Source organism: Ricinus communis, chromosome 2, assembly GCF_019578655.1.
Source record: "Ricinus communis isolate WT05 ecotype wild-type chromosome 2, ASM1957865v1, whole genome shotgun sequence".
NCBI lineage: Eukaryota > Viridiplantae > Streptophyta > Magnoliopsida > Malpighiales > Euphorbiaceae > Ricinus > Ricinus communis.
This window is the reverse complement of record NC_063257.1, coordinates 9778904-9802413: the sequence shown is the minus strand read 5'-3', so window position 1 is coordinate 9802413 and position 23510 is coordinate 9778904. Positions and strand designations below refer to the sequence as shown.

The 23510-nt window shown below is 30.9% G+C and overlaps 3 protein-coding genes and 1 long non-coding RNA gene across 10 annotated transcripts; 1 reads left to right on the top strand and 3 right to left on the bottom strand.

Annotated features, from left to right (window-relative positions):
• Positions 1–3448: 3448 nt before the first annotated feature.
• Positions 3449–6100, bottom strand: LOC107261857. The gene is made up of 3 exons (XR_001535760.3): positions 5761–6100; positions 4877–4974; positions 3449–3822 (listed from the first exon to the last, which is right to left on the bottom strand). It is a non-coding gene; the product is annotated as an uncharacterized LOC107261857 (long non-coding RNA).
• A 911-nt stretch (positions 6101–7011) lies between these two features.
• Positions 7012–10111, top strand: LOC8262732 (glutamate-1-semialdehyde 2,1-aminomutase 2, chloroplastic). 4 transcript variants are annotated; one of them, XR_007214797.1, is made up of 6 exons: positions 7012–7432; positions 7542–7715; positions 7919–9112; positions 9305–9370; positions 9647–9685; positions 9854–10111. XR_007214797.1 is itself a non-coding variant. In XM_002526789.4 (3 exons), exons 1-3 carry the CDS (start codon positions 7253–7255, stop codon positions 8984–8986), a joined length of 1422 nt encoding a protein of 473 aa, XP_002526835.1. In that variant the 5' UTR covers positions 7012–7252; the 3' UTR covers positions 8987–9236. The 4 variants fall into 4 exon arrangements, 1 of the variants encoding a protein (XP_002526835.1); XR_001535766.3 differs by lacking the exon at positions 9647–9685; XR_001535767.3 differs by lacking the exons at positions 9305–9370; positions 9647–9685.
• Positions 10112–12744: 2633 nt separating this feature from the next.
• On the bottom strand, positions 12745–13804 carry LOC8262733. The gene has a single exon (XM_002526790.4). The coding sequence runs from the start codon at positions 13530–13532 to the stop codon at positions 12906–12908; it is 627 nt and encodes a 208-aa protein (XP_002526836.1). The 5' UTR covers positions 13533–13804; the 3' UTR covers positions 12745–12905.
• A 2343-nt stretch (positions 13805–16147) lies between these two features.
• LOC8262734 (probable magnesium transporter NIPA4) lies at positions 16148–22454 on the bottom strand. 4 transcript variants are annotated; one of them, XR_001535765.3, is made up of 10 exons: positions 21911–22446; positions 21122–21178; positions 20737–20827; positions 20508–20668; positions 20261–20388; positions 20017–20154; positions 18785–18877; positions 17356–17461; positions 16807–17277; positions 16148–16433 (listed from the first exon to the last, which is right to left on the bottom strand). XR_001535765.3 is itself a non-coding variant. In XM_002526791.4 (9 exons), exons 1-9 carry the CDS (start codon positions 22050–22052, stop codon positions 17171–17173), a joined length of 1023 nt encoding a protein of 340 aa, XP_002526837.1. In that variant the 5' UTR covers positions 22053–22446; the 3' UTR covers positions 16676–17170. The 4 variants fall into 4 exon arrangements, 2 of the variants coding, with proteins under 2 accessions (XP_002526837.1, XP_048227176.1); XR_007214877.1 differs by lacking the exon at positions 21911–22446 and adding an exon at positions 21593–21901; XM_002526791.4 differs by lacking the exon at positions 16148–16433 and having other exon boundaries at positions 16676–17277.
• Positions 22455–23510: the final 1056 nt, after the last annotated feature.

Here is a 23510-nt window from a genome sequence, read left to right as displayed (position 1 = left end):
TCCACTTTATTTTCTTTGATTTTTCTTGTTGATCTCTTTTTCATTTTTTTTTTCTTATGTTTTTGTGTTAGTTTGCTTCAGGCTCTTTTTAATGAATTTTGGAGGGTAATTCTTTAGGTGAAAATCTAGTTCTTCTTAATTCTTATTCTGTGTTTCATTTTGTTTTTGTTGCAAATAATTTCAGGTATTTGTTGTCTAAAGTTTTAATCTTACTTTAGTTTTGTTGTATATATTTTTGGTGGCATTATGGTTGTTCCTCTTTTGAAGGTAATACTGAATTAAATTTATTCTTCTTTTATGACATTAATTGAGAGTAAATAAAATGTGTTCCTATAAAGACATAAAACAAAATCGATTTATAGTTCACTATATCCAACATACTTTTTCTATAATTGTAATATGCAATCGCTTTCTCAAATACGATTAATTTTATGGAAGAGATTAATACATAATTATTTAGCAATAATTATGGTTTCATCATTTGATTTTAGAATATGTTTTTATCTCTCAGATAAAAAATATATATATATATAGTTATAGATTGTAATAAAAAAAATTCATTATTGAAAAATATTATTATAAGGATTCAATTATTATTATCAAATTGTTTGTGTTTGATAATATGAGTTTAGATTTTAATAATTTATAATTTCATTTGAGCATTAAATCTTGGATTGAATGGTCATTGATCTGATGTGATTGATTTAATAGTCGAATAATGGTATTTTGAATTATTAGACTTTAAATTCAATTATTAAATACGAGAAATATAACAATAACGGTTGATCGGAGTAAAAATGACTAAATTGTTATAAATCGAATCGGTGATATATATCTTTTTATCACAATTATAACCAAACATCTCTTTTTATTTGAAAAAAAAACTTATAATGCAAGATAATTTCTTTTACTTTTTATTCTAATTATTTATTATTATTAATTTCTATATATTAATAAATATGTACTTATTAGTGTTCACGAATAGAAAATTCATATTTTCTTAAAAAGAAATATAGAATTGATATATTAATAAAGATATGGTAAATCAATTTATTTGTATTCTTATACTCGTAAACAATATTACTTTCATATAATAATCTTGTTCCTATGAGTAATTTACTTGCACGCAAACGCCATAAAATTCTTTTACATTTGAATTTATAACTTCATTATTATTGTAACAACTCATACGAAAGTTGCCAAGATTTTGATATTTATTATTATTATTGAACATTTTGTTTTTTTATTTGTGGTATTTAATATTTTTATTATTTTTTTAATATTTTAAAATTAAAAAATATTTTTATAAAAATATTAAATATCATAGGATATAAAAAAGATGAAAAAGAAAAGGCTATGTAGTGGAGAAATCAATTAGGGTAAATAAGTTGTAAATTTTGGGGATTGAAGTTGAACAGCTGTAGTGTAAAAGTGGCTTTGTCCCCACTGGATTTGGATAGGATCTTATAAGCACTTATCTCTCCACTTGGAAGAAATTATTTATTCCATATTAACAAAATGAGTTTTGACATCTTATGGATTTCGCTTCTTAATTTAGTCGGATCCTATATTTATCAACATTATTCTAGACTTCCAAAAATAATTCATTACTGAATTTAGCCATTTATTTCTATTTAGTTACTTTATTAATTTTAAAAATAATAAAGTAAAGTTTTTAGTTCGGATCAGTTGCTATTTTTATAGTTTTATTAAAATATATGATTTAAATTATAATTTTAAATTTTTTGCCAATTAATTTTAATAAATTTTCAGTTCACACGTATATTTTTTTAAGTAAAATACTTAATATTTTATAATTTTTTTTATTTTTTTAAAAAGATATTTGATTGATGTGATTTGGTGAAAATTATCTCATCATTCAACACAATTAAATTTTTAAAATAGTGAAAAACAAGAAAATTTTCATCAACAAGGGCAAGAAAAATTTCCATAGCGAAGGATACCTTGCTGGAAGTCGAGGTCGGTGGATATTAGTTCAGTTTGGATTCTTTAAATTTAAATTTGAGTCCAATCTTGATTAATTATACGAATTTAAAATTTTGATCAAGTTAAGTTTATTATAAAAATATGAAAATTTATTTTTAATTTTCATCCGAGTTAAGAGAAATAAAATTTTTAGATCTATTTAAAAAATTATCAGACATTTTCAGATTTAGATTTATATGAGTTTCAAATAAAAAATAATATGTGTCTATTGGCATCATAATTATTTTTTAGACCCAAACTATTAAAAAGCAGAATTTTTAAATCTAATTTAATTAATTAATTAATTAATTGTTGGCATGGAAATGATTCTTGGTCAAAGAATAAAAAAAAAGGCCTAAAAAATCAAACCCATATTTATTTAATTAGTTAATTAATTAATTAAATTTATTTATTCATTTAATTAATTAAACTAATTAACTTGGATGGTGGTTAGTTAAAAGTACGTAAAGAAAGAAGAAAGAGTAGTGGAAGAAGAGGGGACACAATGACTCCCATTTTCCAAAGAAGAAAGAGATAATGGATCCCGGTAGCACAGAAAGTGGAAGAAAATCTCCAAGTAAACTTAAGTTTGGGGATCTCTATAAAAAACACGAGGGCAACATCAGACAAGGGGGAATAACAATAACTACTGCACAACAAACAAAATTTACATTAAGTTCTTTCATTCAAGCTTTTTTAATTACTCAAGCTTTGTTTATTTCAATTCTACCATTTTTCAAATAAAAGCCTTGTTTCAATTCAAGTTTTTCAATTCCAAATTGTTATTTCAATTTCTAATAATGCTGATATTATCATTAATACAATTCAATTTTCTTTCAATCAAAATCTTTAACTTTTACTCTCAATTTAATTTTTTGCATCAAACACATTATTTCCAACAGTATTTGATTAGAATCTAAGAAAATTGTGGTAAAGGAGCTTAAGAGTTCATAATTAGTATGATTAAAGAAGCTAAATCGCAATTCAATTACAATGATTCGTGTACCTTACACACGTGACACGCTCAATATCCAATTCTTCACCAAACATATTTTGGCATGCTCGGTGGGACTCATCCTAAAGAATGTATCAATACCTAAAAATATTTTTTAAAAAATTATATTGTCATGTCTCAAGACTTGAAATTTGCTCATATAACAGCAGGGCATAATCTGAATGTTCCTTATGAATGGAGTTTTACTCTATACTATGATCTATATTGCGATACATATGAAGAATGGAATCTTGTTTCTCACAAAAAGAACCATTATCATGATGCCCTCTACACACTAACAGGACCTGTTGTGGAAGGGCATAATGGATTTTTATCTTTAGTGACAATTCTGATACTAAAACTCATTTATTGGTTGATAATTTCAGGATTTAAGTAGAATTGGCATGCAAAGATATGGAAGGGATTATGAAAAACCAAACGAAAGCAACTTAAAATCATGGCAATAACTTATTTCAACAATGACTAATATTGTTGAGGAATGATATGAAAGAGCCAAAGGGCCAGGATATTTTGTTAAAGTATTTAAGGCACATGATATGGAAGAGCCCGAGGGGCATCATCCAATTGTATAAAGAAAACAACAATCGTATAAAGGCACCACATTATCACTTTAATGGTAGGCCTATGTTACTACATCAAGCTTTTACTGTCAAGGAACTCAGGGGGCATTCATCAAAAATCCTTTAAGATGTTCCTAAAACTGCTCGTAAAGGAAAAGGCAAGCAACATCAGCAGGAAAAATTTAAGAAGAAACCAACCAATTCTCCAAGAGATCTGTCAAGACATGGCCGCCTCAGTGACAGGCCATTTCCAATGGTCACCTTTGTTAAAAAGAGGAAAGAAAATGAGAAATCTTTAGATGGAAAACAATTATGCAAATTGTAGATTCCTAAAAAATACTTGGTTAAAGAAGATAATTCTTTAGAGATTCGTAATAAAATTTTTTTCCATAAGATATAGGTTCCTAAGCAGTTCTTGGTAAAAGACAAGCAAAAATAGAGAACTAATGTTCACGTCTGTAGGAATCCAACTCCTCAATTACCTATGGGATTGCATAAAAAACACCCGAAGCACCATGAAAAAGTTAATCAACAGTGGCACCAACCATTGATAAGAATACAAGATGAAAGACTTCAAAGGCAACATGGTGATTTAAAAGGGGTGATATTTGACAAACCAAAAGAAAATTTTATCTTTGGAGAGGAGCATATGTCAACATGTATCAAGGAGGTAACTAAAATTTATGGATTTCATATGTTGAAATCACAATTGGCATTAAATTATTTCTACTTATTTTTTTTTAATTTTATTGCAATTGTTGTGTCTTATTGAAAAACTTATACCTTTATGCAAACTATTTGTACATTACTTAGCTTGTTTGATTTTTTTTTTTTTTTTGTGAAAAGAAAAATTATTACTCCCTAGTAAGATTAGAAAAAGAACTAAACAAAAGGTACAACAGATCTATAAAAAAAAAAAAAAAAGAATAAACGATGAGGCACAAGACCGACCTATGGCCAGGGAAAAGATCTTGGGATAATATTTTCTACTACTCTTGGAGTCTATATAAGGTCAAAATAAATGGCTAATTTTTTTAATTATTTTTCATCATTTGTTATTCTATTATGAAGTTCTAAAATCATCAATCATAAATTAAATAAAAGTAGGCCTCATGGCCACCTTTATTTTTTGGTGTCTTATTTATAATGTGTGATGAGTGAATAAAGAATGACAAAGATGCTACAAGATGAGACAAAGCACATGCAAGAAAACACATGTAAAAGGAGGCACCCAGTGGAACCATATCCTACACTGAAGATAATATGAGGAAGCAGTATGCACACATCAAAGTTAATGAGAAAAGAAGAAAACCACCTCTCCAATCAGAAAGAGCTATATCTTTATAACAGAAAGAGTTGATGGTCTTAGAAGAATCATAATGGTAAAACGGACGTTGATCCACAGCTGCAAAACTAAACAGATGCACACGTTTTAATTATTTGAGTTGTTAGAAGCTTTAAGGATAAAAGTCTAATTGTATAGGCATGTGGAAACTAAATATGTTATAATTTAAATGTTTTATTAGTCTTAGAAATATATGGTTTCTCAATGGATAAATAAATGGAAGACTAATAAAATATTTAAAGTAAAGCCTCAAGTAGTTTTCCAAATTAGAAATATTCTTAGAGACTCAATAATATTTTAAAATATTTTAAGTTGGGAGCCCCAAGTAGTTTTCCAAGTTAGAATTGTTCTTGGGAATCTAATAATATTTTAAAATATTTTAATTCGGAAGCCCCAAATTGGAAATATTCTTAGAGATCTAGATAATATTTTAAAATTTTTCAGTTCGAGAGCTCAGTTGAAAATGTTCTTGGGATCCATGTAACATTTAAAAAAAAAAATTCGAGATCCCCAAATAAATTGGGTACTTGGAGATCCAAAACCCCAAGTTGGAAATATTCTTGGAGATCCAATCTAAAAAGAAAAATAATCTTTTCATATATATCAGGCTGCATCTTAAAATTCTTTCTAGTAATTAAATATAATTATACATAATTACCAAACAAATAAATACATAAAAATAAAAAAAATTAGAAAAAATTACGTCTTTATTATTTTTTTCTTTGATAAACTTGGAAAGGCTTTTTGCAAGTGGGTATACTTTCCAGTACCAAGAATTTATGCAGATAGAATCTCACCAATTCACTTAAAAAGTTACATACATAGAAAATAATTTTAGTTTGAACCAAACTAACCGACTCTTGATTGAAGCAGTAGGCAGTGAGGATTGACCGACTGGTGAAGGGAAGATCGCTGATGCAGCACCAACATTGTTGAATGGAGAAGAGACAGTAGCAGACGAACAAGCGGCGACAGTGTGATATTCGTCCTCCTCAAAAGCGTGCAATTAGTGAAAAGCAGACTACGAGATTAGCAAGCTGTTGTCTTTTCCAATGCAAGGTAGCTGAAATGAAGATGTGTCATTGGTAGAGAGAGAAATCCAAGAAGAGAAATAAAAAAAAGATGGCTTGTTTATTACTGCATTGCTACACGTGTTAAATGGAGGAGAATAATGGAGCTGATTTACACGTGTTATTGATCAATACTGGCCAATACACGCGTAGGGGGCAATTGTTGGCACCATAATTATTTTTTAGGCCCAAGCTATTGGAAAGCAGAATTTTTGAATCCAATTTAATTAATTAAATAATTGTTGGGCTTGAAAATGATTCTTGGACCAAAGAATAGAAGAAAAGTCCAAAAAATCAAAATCCATAATTATTTAATTAGTTAATTAATTAATTAAATTTATTTATTCATTTAATTAATTAAACTAGTTAACTTGGATGGTGGTTATTAAAGGCACATGAAGGAAGAAGAAAGAGTAGTGGAAAAAGAGTAGAGACAAGTACTCCCATTTTTTAAATAAGAAAGAGATAAGGGATCTTGGTGGCACACAAAGTGGAACAAGATCCTCAGGTAAACTGAAACATGAGAATCTCTATAAAAAGAGCGGGACAACAACGACAAGAGGGAACAACAACAATTACTGCATAACAAATAAATTCTACATCAAGTTCTTTAATCATCCAAACCTTTTCAATTACTCAAGCTTTGTTTATTTCAATTCTAGCACTTTTCAAATACAAGCCTTGTTTCAATTCAAACTTTTTAATTCTAAATTGTTATTTTAATTTTCAATAATGTTGATATTATCATTAATATTTAATTTTTTTTCAATCAAAATCTTTAGTTTTTATTTTCAATCTAATTTCTTGTATCAAACACATTATTTGCAATAGTATTCAATTATGATATAAATAAATTATGATAAAAGAGTTTAAAAATTTATAATTAGTCTGATTATAGAAATGGCAATTCCATTTGAACGGTTAGTATATCTTATAGACACGTGGCACAATCAATATTTAATTTTTCACCAAATAGTGTCTAAACTCGAAAATCTATGTGAACAGATTAAGCGGTAGCTAAGTCCATGAACAGACCAATAGCTAAGCAACAGAAGCGGCCATTTGGGCTTACAGACAGCGGCGGAAACCAAAGCTCCAGATCCAAACTGAAGCCAACCCAGACTATAAAAGGCTGCAATTCTAAAAGTCCATCGGCTGCTGCAAATTGCAATCATCTCTTTATCTTAATTGACCGAACACACAGACACAGAGAGGCAGGTTAGAATTGACGAAAAGATAACAACAGCAGCAATAGCAACAGCAAAAGGAGTAAAAAATGGTGGGTGCTGCTGCAATCACAGGAATAGGAGGTGGATTATTAGGGTTATCATGTACAAATCTATCGCAGAGAAGACCAACTTCTCGTTGCAGCAGTATCAAGATGGCTGTCTCTGTCGAAGAAGAGAAGAAGAATTTCACTCTCAAGAAATCTGAAGAAGCTTTTAATGTTGCTAAGGTATTACGTTATTCACTTACTTTGTAATTTTTTTTTTCTTCAAGTTCTTCATTTCTTCAGATTCATTTAATTCGAGCTGATTTTTTTCTTTTGTGATTTTTGTTTGCAGGAGCTAATGCCAGGAGGTGTAAATTCACCAGTGAGGGCTTTTAAATCAGTTGGTGGACAGCCTATTGTGATGGATTCTGTAAAGGGTTCTCACATGTGGGATATTGATGGCAATGAGTATATTGATTACGTTGGTTCTTGGGGTCCTGCTATTATTGGTCATGCTGACGATCAGGTTTTATTTCTTTTCCCCCTTTATACTAGCTCTGGATGCTATTCTGGCTCTACAGTTGATCCAATTTAACTTCATTTAGCAAGCTTTGGAACTCAAGCTCAAGTTTTTCACTTCACACCTCAAAATAGGATGATCTTTCTCTATTGGGAAAAAACCATGTATTTCAGTGAAATAGCTCCCCTACTTATATTTACCTACTACAGGTACTTGCAGCGTTGGCTGAAACAATGAAGAAAGGGACAAGCTTTGGTGCCCCTTGTCTTCTAGAGAATGTACTAGCAGAAATGGTGATAAAAGCAGTTCCATGCATTGAAATGGTTCGATTTGTCAATTCTGGAACAGAGGCTTGCATGGGTGTTCTTCGCCTGGCCCGTGCCTTCACTGGCCAGGAGAAGCTTATCAAATTTGAGGGTTGTTACCATGGCCATGCTGATCCTTTCCTTGTCAAGGCAGGAAGTGGTGTTGCAACGCTAGGACTGCCAGACTCCCCAGGTGTTCCTAAAGCAGCAACCTTTGAAACTCTAACGGCCCCCTTCAATGACATAGCTGCTGTCGAGAAACTTTTTGAGGCAAATAAGGGAGAGATTGCAGCAATAATCCTTGAACCTGTTGTAGGAAATTCTGGTTTTATTCCACCTAAACCAGATTTCCTTAATGCCATCCGCAGAATCACCAAAGAAAATAATGCTCTTCTAATCTTTGATGAAGTTATGACTGGATTTCGTTTGTCATATGGTGGAGCTCAGGAATATTTTGGCATAACTCCTGACCTATCAACGCTAGGGAAGATCATTGGTGGTGGTTTGCCAGTTGGTGCATATGGAGGAAGGAGGGAGATTATGGAGATGGTTGCACCTGCAGGGCCAATGTACCAGGCTGGGACCTTGAGTGGAAATCCACTGGCAATGACAGCTGGGATTCACACTCTCAAGCGATTGCAGGAGCCAGGAAGTTATGAGTACTTGGATAAGATCACCGGTGAACTTATCCAGGGCATATTAGATGCTGGCAAGAAAGCTGGGCATGCCATGTGTGGTGGGCATATAAGTGGGATGTTCGGATTTTTCTTCACAGAAGGACCTGTTTACAACTTTTCTGATGCAAAGAAAAGTGACACTGCAAAGTTTGCCAGGTTCTACCAGGGAATGTTGGAAGAAGGTGTATACTTTGCTCCTTCACAATTTGAGGCTGGGTTTACAAGCTTGGCACATACTACTGAAGACATCCAACGTACAATAAAAGCAGCTGAGAAAGTTTTCCGGCAGATTTAGAGCCTCGATCTTTTGTACTACTAGCGCATGGAAATAACCCCTTTCTTTTGAACCTTTTTCACTTAGTGTGACCCCCTCACTTCTATTGCGATGAGCTCATGATCACCCTATCTGAAGATGCATTGGGTATTTATTTTAATCTGTTTTCTTCTATTCTTTTTTTTAGTGAGAGACCTTTTGAAATTGGTAATTGAGTGTATCATTCCCTTTTAAGTTTGTTTATGATATTAACTTGTCAGAATTTTTTCTATGGATTCTGTATGGTTATGGTGGCACACAATCTCACCTTAACATGGACATTTTTTGTCTTAGTTACAGAATATAATATGATTCATAAAAACCAATCACAAATTGTTGATCTTGCCATAACATCATCAACCCAAGGTATTTCTATTTCAAATTTGACTATTGCAAGAGAAGTATCTATTACTTTATCAATTATTTAACATGTATTGTATATTGTATCTACTATACTGTTCATTATCTATTTTCTTATCGGAATTACACTCTGCGAGTCTCTTTGATTCATGTTTTGGCATTTATGTAAAAGAGTTATGTTTGTTAAATCCAGATAAATGTGATTAGTTGTGTGCCGCAGGATCAATTTGATGATCAGGTTCTCTAGTCATCTGATTATTATTTATTTTTTCCCGTTTTTAGTTTGGCATAGGAACGCCGCAGGATCAATTTGATGATCAGGTTCTCTAGTCATCTGATTATTACTTATTTTTTTCCGTTTTTAGTTTGGCATAGGAATGCCGCAGAAATGTTAACCTGGGAGTTCTTTTCCGTACACAAACTTCAATGTAGATCAGGCTTTATTGCTCTTTGCGTGCTGTTGAATGTGTGTTTCTATTTATTATGCAGGTGTCTCCATGTGGTCAAAATCTTAAGAAAACACTGTTGTTGGCATTCTGCAGAGAACATGATACAGCACCTCTATTTTATGTCCAGACACTATAATTTTTGAGGAGCAAATACTGTTACTCCATATGATAATTACTCATATGGAGCTCTTAAATTTATATGTGGATATCTCAATATGGTTTCTACTTCTATTTTTAACATTTTTTGGGGAATGTATTTTCCCTAAAATTTTGGTAATTTCAGTTATCTTTCTCTTGATGTGATCATATCAGCAGTTCATCGACTAAACTGACTTGTCTCAGGACTCCTTGGCTAGAAATGCTTTGAAAGCTGCCCTTTTCGGACAAAATTCTTAAGGATTATACTCACTGCTGCAAGTAAAATGCTAACAAGCGAATCTACAAGCGAATTCTAAATTCATTCTTTCTAAATTTATTTTAAATTGATAATTTAAAATTATAATTTGATTTTTAAATTTATTATCAAATATCAAATTCGTACAAAATGAATTTTATTATTAAAGTAAAGTAAAATTTTATATTAGTACAAGTTAGTTTTAATGTCTAACTAAAATAATAAATTTAATATTTTTTCACTTATTTTTTTATTTTTTTAACATAATTTAATCCTAAAAAAATTTTGAACGTATTAAAAGCAAATTTTTTACTTCATATTATTAAATTATTATATAGTTTAATTTTAAATTTTTAAGTAAAAGAAATAGTTAAAAGTTATTATTTTTATTAGACAATAAAATTAAATTATATTAAAAAAATAAAAACTTTACTCGTATTAATATTATTTCAATAGTTGATAAAAGAATTTCATTTTTAACAGACAAGATTATCATTATTTGCTTTATTGAGAGTGTACTTATCAATTTGGTGTCTAGATTATTTCGCTAGATTAAGATATGATTGGTTAATTTCATTTTTTACTTTTAATATAGTTTAACTATAATATATATTAAAAATAACAATAGAATAACTAGAAATTTTATCTTATATTAAATTATATAGTGATTTAATAATATTGTTGTAAATATAAATATTTAAATTTGTTTGAATTAAATTGTATTAAAAATAAAAAATTAGAGCAAGAAAAAGAATATTAAATTTATTATTTTAACTAGACAATAAAATTAACTTGTGCTAAAAATAAGATTTTACTCTAATTTAATAATAAAATTAATTTTAGACGAGTTTGATACTTGATAAATTCAACGATCAAATTACCAGTTTAGTTTTTCGACTAATACAGAACGAGATAATAATTAGTTTTACTAAAGTCTAAGAGGGTTTTAATGCAATAAAAAAAATACAGGATCTGACTCAGGTATTAGACCAAATCTCAAAGGTAAATAGTATTTAACTTTCTCAGTATAAATTTTAAAATTTATATATTTGATTGAAATGAAAATTTATTTAAAATACTCTACATCACAAACATGTTTAGATGACCAGACTTGTCCATGTGGAATTACTGGTTTAGGCACAGTAATCCGAGACAGATTTGGTGTTGTATGTTAGGGGCAGAGCGAAGAGATTTAATGCTCAATTGTCTCCATTAGCAGCTGAAGCTACTGCTATTATTTGTACCGATATGTCTTTCTTTGGTTTTATTTAAAAAAAAAAAGAATAAAAATATACTTCAACCTAAAACCCTCTATTCTCAAAAGGAAAAGGGTCTTACTAATTGAGCAATTGCTGTTGATATAGAAGATGCAAGAATAATACACCTATGTGATTATGCTAGAAATAAGAAGTTTTGACATATTCAACCTTATTCTATAGAGATCTATCTACATTAATTTTTAAGATATATTGCTTTTTACTCTCAAATGGTGAAACCAATTCCACAAATTAATTTTCATGCCTTTTATTAAGTTTATTTATTGGGTACATAAAATAGTGTCTCCATCAGCATTACTGAATTTACAACAAAAATATTGAAGTCTCATCCATGTGAAACACCCACTTAAATTGAGCTGAAAAAATTTATTATTTTTTCTTTTGATAAGGAGAATCTAATTATGCATGACATTATACCCTTAAATATATATCCATCGTCGATCCCTAAATCAATAAAATATATTTAATATTTTTTCATAGAAGAATTAATAAATCACATATTATATAATAAAAATAATTTTATTTTTTTTACCTCACACTTTTAAAAGAAATACTTAACATTACGAAATGCTGACTTTAGATTATTATAGTTGAATGTGGTACCTACCAATTATAATGCTTCTAGTATTTAGGGTGAACCAATATTTGTAACAAATAGGATACATTTTTATTTTATTTTTATAGAAAAAAAAAAAAGGTTGAAGCAACTCTGTGTCATACTTCAAAATTAGACTACGTGGCTGGTACAATTCTATGCCATTCTACCTAATTGCAACAGTAATTTTAAATAGTGAATTAGTTGAGGAAAAAAATTGAGAAAATCATTGTTTTATAATTAGTCAAATTGGAAAATATATATGCTCTAATTATTCTATGTAATTAGGAATTTATTTTTGTATTCACTATTAATTAGGATTATGGGCAGCTAAAATTATTCAAAAAAATAGTTAATTATTAGTTTAGAAAAATCAAATAAAAGCAAGTATTGGGTATTTTTATATTTTAAAAAAAGAAGTCGTGAATTTAAATTTAGATATATTTCTTAGAACAGAAAAAGAAAAAATATTACACAATTTATTTTTATCTGATATCGCATATATATTTTTATTAAACTATTTTTTAGTATTTTAAAATAAAAAGATTATATATCACATTATAACAAAATAAAAATAAGATGGTTAGGATTTAAAAAATAAATAAATTTAGATGCCACATTAATAAATAAAAATAAAAATAATCATCGTAGACAGGGGAAGATGGTATTGGCCAATGTGTCACTGGAAGTTCTTTTTCTTCTTTCAAGTCTTAATCAAAGAGTAATGGAGGCTGGAGCCCAAGATTTGAATTGAAGCACCCTTTAATGCCCAAATGAATATACACGAAATTAATTAATTAAGAATATATAGATAAAAGAACCGTGATCACCATGATCGATTTTTAGCTCTTCTGTTGCGAGAATGGTGAGTTTGCACAGACCTACGTGTATGGTGATGATGATGATGATGAGAATTATGGAGCAAGAAAAGCTTCTTCAATACTTTGATGAACACAACAAAACCTGCAGTTGCAGGCTTCTTCGGCGAAACCATAGCAGTACTGGTTTTATTCAATTTTACGGATTGAAGTTGATGAACACAGCCCACACGATTCGCCATATCATGATCAGAATCAAATCTTGATGTACTCTGGCTTCTTTTTAATGATGTTATTTCTTCATTAAAATCTTCCCATAGCATGTCCATCTTTTCTTCTTTATCATCGCCATCATCAACTTCACCATATTTTGAACCTTTCTCTTCCCAAGAAAAGCTCTTTCTTTGAGCAGGTTTATAAAGTGGGAAGCAATCTTGGAAGTCTTCTTCTTGATCACTGTCTTCCTGTCCTTGTTCTCGTTCCTGTTCTTGTTCTGGTTTCGCATGGCAAGAATGATCAGGAGAGGCAGCAGGAGATAAGTGCCATAAAGAAGGCGAATCGACGCCGGAAGAGAAAGGGTCAGTGGCAAAGATGGGGAAGGTGAAGTCGTCAGCAGCAGCAGGAGCCATGGGCATGGTGGTGGGATGTAAAATAAGGGAGATGGGTATTAGAGGAGAGGGTTGGACATTTGGGGTGTGTGTGGGTTTGGTTCTTGGACGTATTAGTTCAACTAATACAATCTCTTGTGGTTTTTGATAAAGATTCTAGCTTTAGGGTCCCACTCAATAAAATTCTCAAGTGGGACCTTTCTTTCTTCTTTTTTGTTTCTTTTGAAATATTTACTCAATTAATAAATAAGATTAACTTGTTATATAATACAGGAAATTTCTTAACTAGTCATGTAAGTAATGATTAGTTGAGTTAATATTGAATTCTATTTAAGAATTTTTCTAAATCTAATTATTAGTGATAGTGATTTATATTCTAATAAGTAGAAGACTTATTTTAATTATATGGATCATTTATTTAATGATATAGTGTATTACATCTGGAATAATAAATAAGAAATTTCTTTTCAAGATTAAAAAAATAAGTTAATAAAAAGATGGTTCAATTTTATTGTAGATGTGAAGAATATATGACATTTTCTTTTATAATAATGAGAGGTGGAATTCAAAAAAAAAAAAAAAAGTCAACAGATCGAACTACATAATAGGAACAGTCATTTTCTTTACATTCCCTATAAAAATAAAAATTTATTTAGTGTGAAAAAAATGACTCAAATTTTTAAAAATAAATGCACTGACTACTTTAATTAGACCTTAAATGTAAGGACAAATGACATTATTAATCATATGTTTTCTACATTAAATCAAAAAGAATCTTCACTAATTCTAATAATTTCTTGTTTTAAAAGAAATTAATTGATAATCTTAAACAAAATTTTGAATTAGACATCATCTACATTCATAAATCTTGTGTTACTATAATAACAAAGTGAAGTGCTATTATAGTGACAAATTTGTCTAGCAAGCAAGTGTTTTACATAATAATATTTTGTAGAAATTTCTAAATTAAATATAGATATTTCTTAAATTCTCCATGTCATACATTCTAGCATTTGAACCTGAGACAACCAAATAAAAATACTAAACATTTTATAGCTAGAATGTCCCTTCAAAGACAAGGATACATACATTTATAGCTTAAATACTTCCAAAAAATTCTAAGACAAAAAGAACAGTACACAGAGGCAGCCATAGCCATAGGCAGATGATACCTTGAAAAGGGTGTTGGAGACATCCCATCTACCGCCGGATTGTGAGGAGGAATTGCTTTCTCTTTGCTTAAATTTTTCTACGTTATGGTATTGACTCTTTTATAGCTTTGAAAGTGACTGCATTTCTGCACATATTTTTTGTTTGTTAAGTTTTCATTCACTTTGAGAATTTGATCTCAAGTTACTTATTTGTCTTTTCCCATTATAAAACTTCATCACCCAAAAAAGGAAAAATTGATAATTACTAAAATTTACTACTTTTCTTCTTCATTCTTGTAAATTAGCCATTAAGCATGCATTAGAATTTGGTTTTGATATAGTAGCAGCATTTAATTAGCTTGAACCAAGTTATTAGTTGTGTCCCAATTAATTATATATATGTATGTATGTATCTATGTATAGTTGTTGATATCTAGCTACTTAAATAGGAAGTTCTTTATCTTTTTCGTACTTGTATGGTAGCATTTTGAACTTTGTTTTATAAGTTTATTCCAAGCAACTTCAATGCAAATTATCACGAATTTGGTCTTTTTACTAACGAACCGCGCGGCACTAGCTACTTTTTACACTTAAATAGATAAGTTAGTCAGTCTTACTTCTCGAATTCTAGGTAGTAAAATGCTAGCTAAGATAGCTAGAAAAACAATAGAGAGCTAAGGTAACTTGGAGAACCTTTGCAAAGAGAACTTGCTTGCTCTTTTATTGAATTTTTGCTTGATTCTGTTTGATGATTACAAATAAAGTTCCTAAGCTATTTATAGGCTTCTACCTTCTCGCTCTTTTATTGAATTTTTGCTTGATTCTGTTTGATGATTACAAATAAAGTTCCTAAGCTATTTATAGGCTTCTACCTTCTCAATGGACAGTGAGAATTGATTTAATCTAATGGCTAAAATTAAATATCTAGAATTTTTTATACAATTCTACACTTATCTACATATTAACATGTCTCTAGATTATTCTAGAATTCTCTCCTGTCTTCCAAAGAATCTTGATAAAATTTATGTAAACACATATATTCATTTACTAATGCAGCATGCTCTCCTGCCATGCATGGGTTCTCATCTTTTAATAATGCTCAAAGAATACTATTTAACTTCATGTATTCTCCTTAGTTATTAGATAAATCATATGTAATGTGATTGTATTTTAAATTTTTAATACACCAGCAATAGCCAAGAAAAAAAATCCTATCTAGATAACCTCTATAATGCAAAACTATAATTAAATACATTTGACATTTTCTTATTTAATTCATATTGAGATTTTTTTTTTTTTTTATATTTGACAATGAGTCTTGACTTTGTACTTTTTAGATGAGAGTTAAACTTCGATCGATAAAATTATATGAGATGGACATGCTAGTTCTATTTAGTGTCTACAACCCAGGTTTGAATGGTTGGAATAGATTTCTCTTAATAATGACAGACTTTTAAATATTGAAAATCAAAAAACTTTTACCAGACATTGTTGGATTAACTGTCTAACCTGTAATGGTTGGATTATCGGTTCAATTTCTAAACCAGTGATAAAAAATTTTGATTTGGTGCAAGACCAGAGTTGGGGTAAAAGTCAAAGTTGGAGTGTTAGTGCTCCCACTTGTCATCAAGACATCAACTGTGCGGAAAAATAAGACTGTCAGAGAATGTTTATTCATTAGCGCACAGGGTTGCTCAAGGCAGCTGGCCAGTCCTGACAGCAAGTCTCCTTAACAGATGCATGAGATAATAACAGAAAAAGATGCAGCACCATTTTCCTGAGACAGAAAAAGATAATGACAGTACCAAAACTGTATTAGGCCAAACATTTATATTGCTAACAAGAAGATGTTTACAGCAGCAACAGCAGCAACTCATATCATAAAATAAAAGCATAGCATTCCCATTCTGAAATTGCAAAGGATTAAGAGAATTTTCATTCGTGTAATAAAATCGGCAGATGTTAACAAGATTTATTGTAATTAAATACAATAAATATAAATAAGTAAGATTGTACATATATGTAGGTTACTATATCATACTATCATTCAAGAAAATTCATCTGTTAATGCGTTGGAAAAACAATTCCAATTAATGTAATAGTTAGTTTGAAACTATGAGACTAAAGGATACCAGAAATAACGGTTTTACCTTAAATGGTTCTGGCATGTCAGAACTCCCTTCTCCAACATCAATCCAGTGCCCGGAAAATCTATATTTCTCCGTAAACTTGGAGCTAGGATCCATTATATGGAACGATGTGCTCAAAATTACAATTCCTTAAGATGGGGCCCTTTGCCAGTACAAAAAGGGGGGAAGTAAAATGTGAAGCTCAAAGTGCTCATTTCATTTTCTATCCAGGAAGAATTTCAGCCATCTTTGTTCATCGACTTCTCAAGGAATTTGAAGGGCCGGCTGAATATGTTGCTAATATATGGGTCGGCAGCTGGGAGTTTCTCAGTCCTCCAGAAACATGCATAACCGGGGAACAGTAGATTGATGAATCACAGAACAGTTATGCCTGCCGCAGGGATGCTTGACGTCGAAGAGGGATTCCTTCAGGTTGAAACCCATCTTCTTCTGAATGCTTGGGAATGCTCAATGGTAGAGATGGCGACGAACCTGCAAAGGGTGCTTAATTTGTTTACAGTGAAACCATAAGAAATCACCAAGTATTGCTTTAAACCCCTGAATGCTCACCCTCAACCATGTCCTTTGTTTTATGAAGAAGAAAAGTTCCCGAAAGGATAGTCACGAATCCACACATTTCAGTAACAATTTGAGTTGGATTCTGCCGGTCCCAATCCTGAGTTGAAAAGAGTACATAATTGAGATGAAAAGAAAAGCCACTTGTGTAAAAGCCTGTAAAACTTCAGTATTTTAGTTCTTGCAGAGGCGTCATTGCGGAATATGACGGTTTGACACCAAAGTGAGTGAAAAAGTCTTCTGCCAATTAGCATCTAAAATCCTTTTCCTTCACTCTCTTTTCCGCAAACTGAAACCTATTTGATATCTATTCGGGTTTTGAAAAAGAAAAATATCCATAGAGTGATGAGTGATGCATTTCCAATTGGCAATTCAGAATTAACAGGCATTATAAATATGAACAAGTAACTTCAAGCAAGTAAACAAGCAACTTTAGAATCACCAATAAGCCAAGGCGCTCAGATTTATGTATATTTTTATGCATACATAACAAATAACATTTATCTGTTTGATGACGCACCCACACATCCAAATATTTTACAAGGGAATGGACTTTCGTACTAACAGTAATTTTTGTAAATCCAAATTGGAATTAAATCTTTTGATAATTGCATCACATAATTAATGATGCCTGCCAGGTGTGGAAGCTTAACACCTACCCTTTGTCAATTAGAAGCCCAGAATTTACTGGGTCATCATCTTCGTTTAAGCAGCCATCTCATTCATCCTTTCAAATTTCAAATTTTTTCAGACCTTTTTTTTGTTAGAGCAACCATCAATCAAAATTAATTGTGCACTTCACATATTCATTTGCTAAGTTAGATTTGATTCCATGACATATACCAATCACACCACATCTCTTTGTCACTTGTGGCAACCCATTGGCATATCCGAAGTTAAATGGGAGATGACTACTTTTTTCTTAATTTCTGCTTACGGTGTACAGTTACACAACCCATGTCAACCCAAAAAAGAATGTCAACCTTCTAAGGGATATCAAATTATAACCCGTGATCTGGAATAGGAGACATGAAGACATAATCTGAGGAAATCTTTTGGTAACGTACTTTCCTATTTTTCAATGATATCCAACTACCTTGCCTCACTAACTGAATAACCTTTCTTCTCTATTGTGAGGGGAAGAGGGTACGTGTGTGCTAAATGTCAGGCATGCTGATGATTAAGTTTGATGTAATCATGCAGTTCAGAGCTAAATAGAATTAAGGCTTAAAATATACTTTGCAGCCCAAGTGGCAGGTACTTGCATGCCTATGATTTAACATTAAATGACAGGATTAGGTCTGTCACATCGCACAGAACTTCAATTGCATCAATTCAGAAAAGGGGTGGGGGATAGAATAAACCCACAGGGAAAAGAATTAAAAAAAATGAAAATCAAATTTACCAGGTGTATATGCATTACCTTAAACATGATGACGCTGGCCAAAATGGTTAAGGATGTAAACATCACATAGTATATAGGGGATACAACTGCTGTGTTAAATGTATCAAGAGCCTGCAATTGAGAAAAAATTTCAGATTTTCTCAAAAAACCACAACTAATTGGCAGTGTTTGTGAAAGAGAGAATTTACAATCTTACCCTTAGAACTTTTTTAATCTAAAAATATCTATAAAGTATAATTGCTCTCAGTATTCAATTTATAGCTCCTTACCTAAAATGTGTCAAAAAAATTTTACTTCGTCAAGGGGAAAAGATATGACTTAGGTGGTGTTTGTAACCCAAATTAAGCACTTCAATTTAAACTTTTCATCAGTTCATTTTGTTCAATATCTTTATCGGGTAAAGAAGGACTAAAAATGTTTTAACAGAAATTTTGGTTTATTAACTTCCTTTAGTTCTTTCAAGAACTTCTGATGCATTAGCTTTTAAGCACATTTTATAATGCTCAAATCACTGATGGCAAAAGTAAAAAATTTTACTTCATACTTTCAGTTAATGATGATTCTGTCCTAAGCAACAGCAGAATAACTACTATGTATCTTATCTACCAATAATACCATAATAACTACTACCAGGTCCACATCATCTCTGCGCCACTGGAACCATCTTTCATTGTTGCTGCCACTAATGTCAACCCAAACATCCAACAATAAGAATTACAACCACAAACATCATCATCCCCACTACCATCCATATCATCATCACCTTGTATTTTTATCATTGCAACTATTACATCCCAGCCAATTTGTAATGCTTTTTCATATTTATATTTAGATATGATATTTATAAAATAATTTGACTCAATATACAGCAGATTTCTCTTTTTCAAATTTTAGCCATTATTAATTCAATTAATAGGCTCTTAATTTGTCAGCATTCAAATTATTCAGCCCTTATTAGCTCTTAAACTTGCAGCAGTTAATTTATAGTTCTTTAGAACACCACCTTATAGCACGTGGTGTTTTTTTTCTTTGTGCTTTATATGAGCTGACTCTTTTTATTACTCATACAACAAACTAAAAAAAATAAAATGGCATGAACAGAAAAGGCGTTGCTTATAATTTTAATTTGGACTAGCATTCTGTGGATGGTTAATAATGACATTGAACGAGAACGATGAATAAGCATTTAAATATCCTTCCAATTTACAAGGGAGAAGGGACTGATAAAGAACGCCTTACAAAAGCCATACCTTGTTTAAATAGTTCATCTGAGTGATCACACAGGTAATTACAACCAATGTAAAGACCCACGTTTGGGGATAGACTAACTGATTCATTCCTGAGAATGTTAGCTTCAGAGCAATACTAAGCGCTTTGACACTCATGACCTGTCAGAGTTTGCAGGGAAGATAATTTGAACAACTATGGGATAAGCATGCATGTAAACAAACAAACACACGTTTAAGATTCAAAATAGAGTAAACTGACACATACCGACAGTGAACCAACAAGTGAACAAACTGCTATATAGACCAAAACATGACTCTGGCCATACTGGGGTATAACACGGATAATGATTATGAACACTGCTCCTATGACAAAAGCAGCATACAAAAGAAAAGCTGCAAATGTCCAAAAAACGGAGTTACAAATATTAAATAAGATATTGACAAGAAAAAGGCAACAGACTTGATCCTGTCATGGTAAGAGAGATAATAGTTTGTCCCAGTAGGAATCATACCTGGCTCTGTTGCAAGTTCCCACACTTCCTTGACAGACTCAATCTCACGTTCTTGGGGAGCATGCAATACAATTGCTGTTGAACCCACAACACATAGAGCACAACCAAGAATCCCAAACATGTGCAACCTCTCTCGTAAAATAACATGTGCTAGCACAGAACTGCAAGAAAAATGGAATCCAGCATTCATATTTTAAATATTATAGTCAACTTTGTACTTTTCACTTGCCTGATAATGATGCTAAGTGCACCAAGAGGAGTGACCAGAATAGCTGGTGCAAATGCATAAGCTGCAAAATTAGCAATTTCCCCAACAATCACTGCCATAATGACAATATCCATGTCAGAAATGCCTCAAACTTTGAATAAGCTTCATAACATTAAAAGAAGAAAAGAAAACTGATGAAAACTAGTATCTCTACAATTTAGTGTAATGTAGTAGAGAACTATACAGTGTATACACATTGATGTGAAGTGAGGTACACGTGTAAACTTGAATTTGTATACAAACTTTGCAATAAATTGTAGATAGTTTCCAGCATTATCTTTTAGCAGGAAAAGTCTAATCATGTTGAATATTGAATTTCATTAAGAGGATAAGGGGAGAAAATTACTTGTAATCATTCCAATCCACCAAAGTGGTTCATACAGGTAAGAATAACCCCCAGCACCTGCAACAAATCAATAAATTTAGATACTCTATAAGAGTACCGGCAAAATCACCATCAAGGCATAAACAGAAAAAATATGGAACACCAAGGATTGCTTCGTCAGCAAAAGAGTTATCATAATGCAATTCCTCAGGAAGAAGAAAGAGATTCAATATAAGAAACAAACACGATGCAGGAAAAAAAATTATATTGAGTCGCAGAGCACAAGATTTTCCCACAAACTGTAAAACAAGAGAACATGAATGCAATGAGATATTCAGAATACATAACAATCCATTTTTGAGAACTCATACTGTTGGAAGTATCTCATTTCTAATTATATATACATAAGGCATAAGAAAACTGAGCAGTTTATGCAAATCCAAAAGTTACAAGCTTATTTCAAACAAAACCAATGGCTATCATTATGCTTACATGACTGCAAGATGACACCACCTTTTCTTTTTTAATCCAGAACAGGAAAACAAAAAATAAGAAGAAAGAAATTCAGAATTGAGCCAGAACCCATCATCATAGACCAAAAGATAAAGTTCTTGGCAGCTCATCATCACATACGCAACTGAAGATACTCATTACCTGCCCTGATCCAGCAACCAAAACAATAATCCAGTCCACACGTGTATCAAAGAAATTCAGAATTGAAAATAAGAAAAATAAAAAAATGAAATTCGTGATATAACAGACAAAAACAAATCCAGAAAAACAAAAAGGAAAGGAAAAAAAATCCTTTACCAGCCCTGAGACCAGAAGAAGCAGCTTTCTTCAAACCTTTCTTCTTGACAATAAAGCTGGCTCCAATAAAGAAGCTAGAAGACAATGCCAACACTAACCCTTTTATGTTATCAGATGACATTCCCTTGTAACTATCCCCCATTGCTAAAAAAAAAAAAGAAGAGACCTTCCAACTTTTTCTATATTTTTTCTTGGAAATTGCTCAAAGCTTCAAACTTTAACAACACCCGACATAAATAATCACCTCAAAACTGATTGTTCTTTTCCTCCTTCACCAATCATCATCATAATCCTATGAATAAGCCTCATGGACTGTAAAAATAGCAATTTATGTAAGCACGTGATGGTCCAACTCTGATTTTCTTGTTTGATACATTAATTGGGAATTGAGTATTGAGTATTGAGGAGAAGGGTAGATCAGGATATCGATGAGATTGTTCGTTTTTGTGTTTGTTTGCGTTTCTGTTTGTTTGTGCGACTGTGTCATTGAATTGAAGCTGTCAGTAATATTTGTAGTTGTTGGCCTGCAGCAGGCAACCGGTCTTTTATTTATTTATTTATTTTTGGCAAAAGCATAAAAGAAAAAAAATCCTTCAACTCTTTGGAAAAAGTCAATTAAGCACCAAGAGTTTATTTTTTCTTAATTAAACTAAAACTGATTTTCTCATTTCCATCATTAGCATACTTGTGATAGATCCACTTAAAATGAAAGCCAATAATAATTCACACCTATACTATATATTTTATTTTTTAACTTCTAAGACGACATATTTTTTACCTTAATGTTCATATAATTTTAATTTTTTTTTACTTTGATAGATTTCTGTAGACTTACTAAAGTTACCTTCTTTCACAAATGATAATTGATTCAAGAGATAAATATTAGTAATAACTCATAACCAATATTTCCTTTTACCTCTTTTTGTATATGTTAAAATTTTTTCCTTTTTTTCTATTTTTTTATTTTTCGATTTTAATTTTAAATTTATAAAAAATAAAAAACTTAAAAAGGGAATAGTGCAAATAAGTAAAATAAAGCATTACTATTATATGGCGATAGATAATTATATTGTAGTTATGCAACATCTATTTCGATTTTTACATTCAATTTTATCAATTAACTTACTACCTATAATTAGTGTTTTATTTTGTTGAATATTTGAATTAATATATTATCTATAAGCTGGTTTTTTTAAAGGTTTGTGATGTCTCTTGTTTCTACATATATATCTTGAAGGTTACTTGAAATTGGATTATAAAAAATGAAAACAAGGAATGAATGAGAAATAAAATAGAGATTATATTTATGATGAGGAAGTGCTAGAATTAAGGACACTAAGGTAAAATATTAATTTTTTAGAATAAAATAAATATTATAGACTAGGTATCATTATATAATATTAATTTTTATTCTTCAGTGGGTTTCTTATTAATGGATATGTTCGCTTGAAATAGGAATTTTTAAAAGGTATAGGATTTAATTGAAATAAAGTAAACATTGAGTGTTTATTTAGCTTTTTCCAGTTCAAAGATTTCTTTAGTGTGCTCGTGACTTGTTTTTAATTAAAAACTATAATTTTCTAGTTGGATCTGTTTGCGG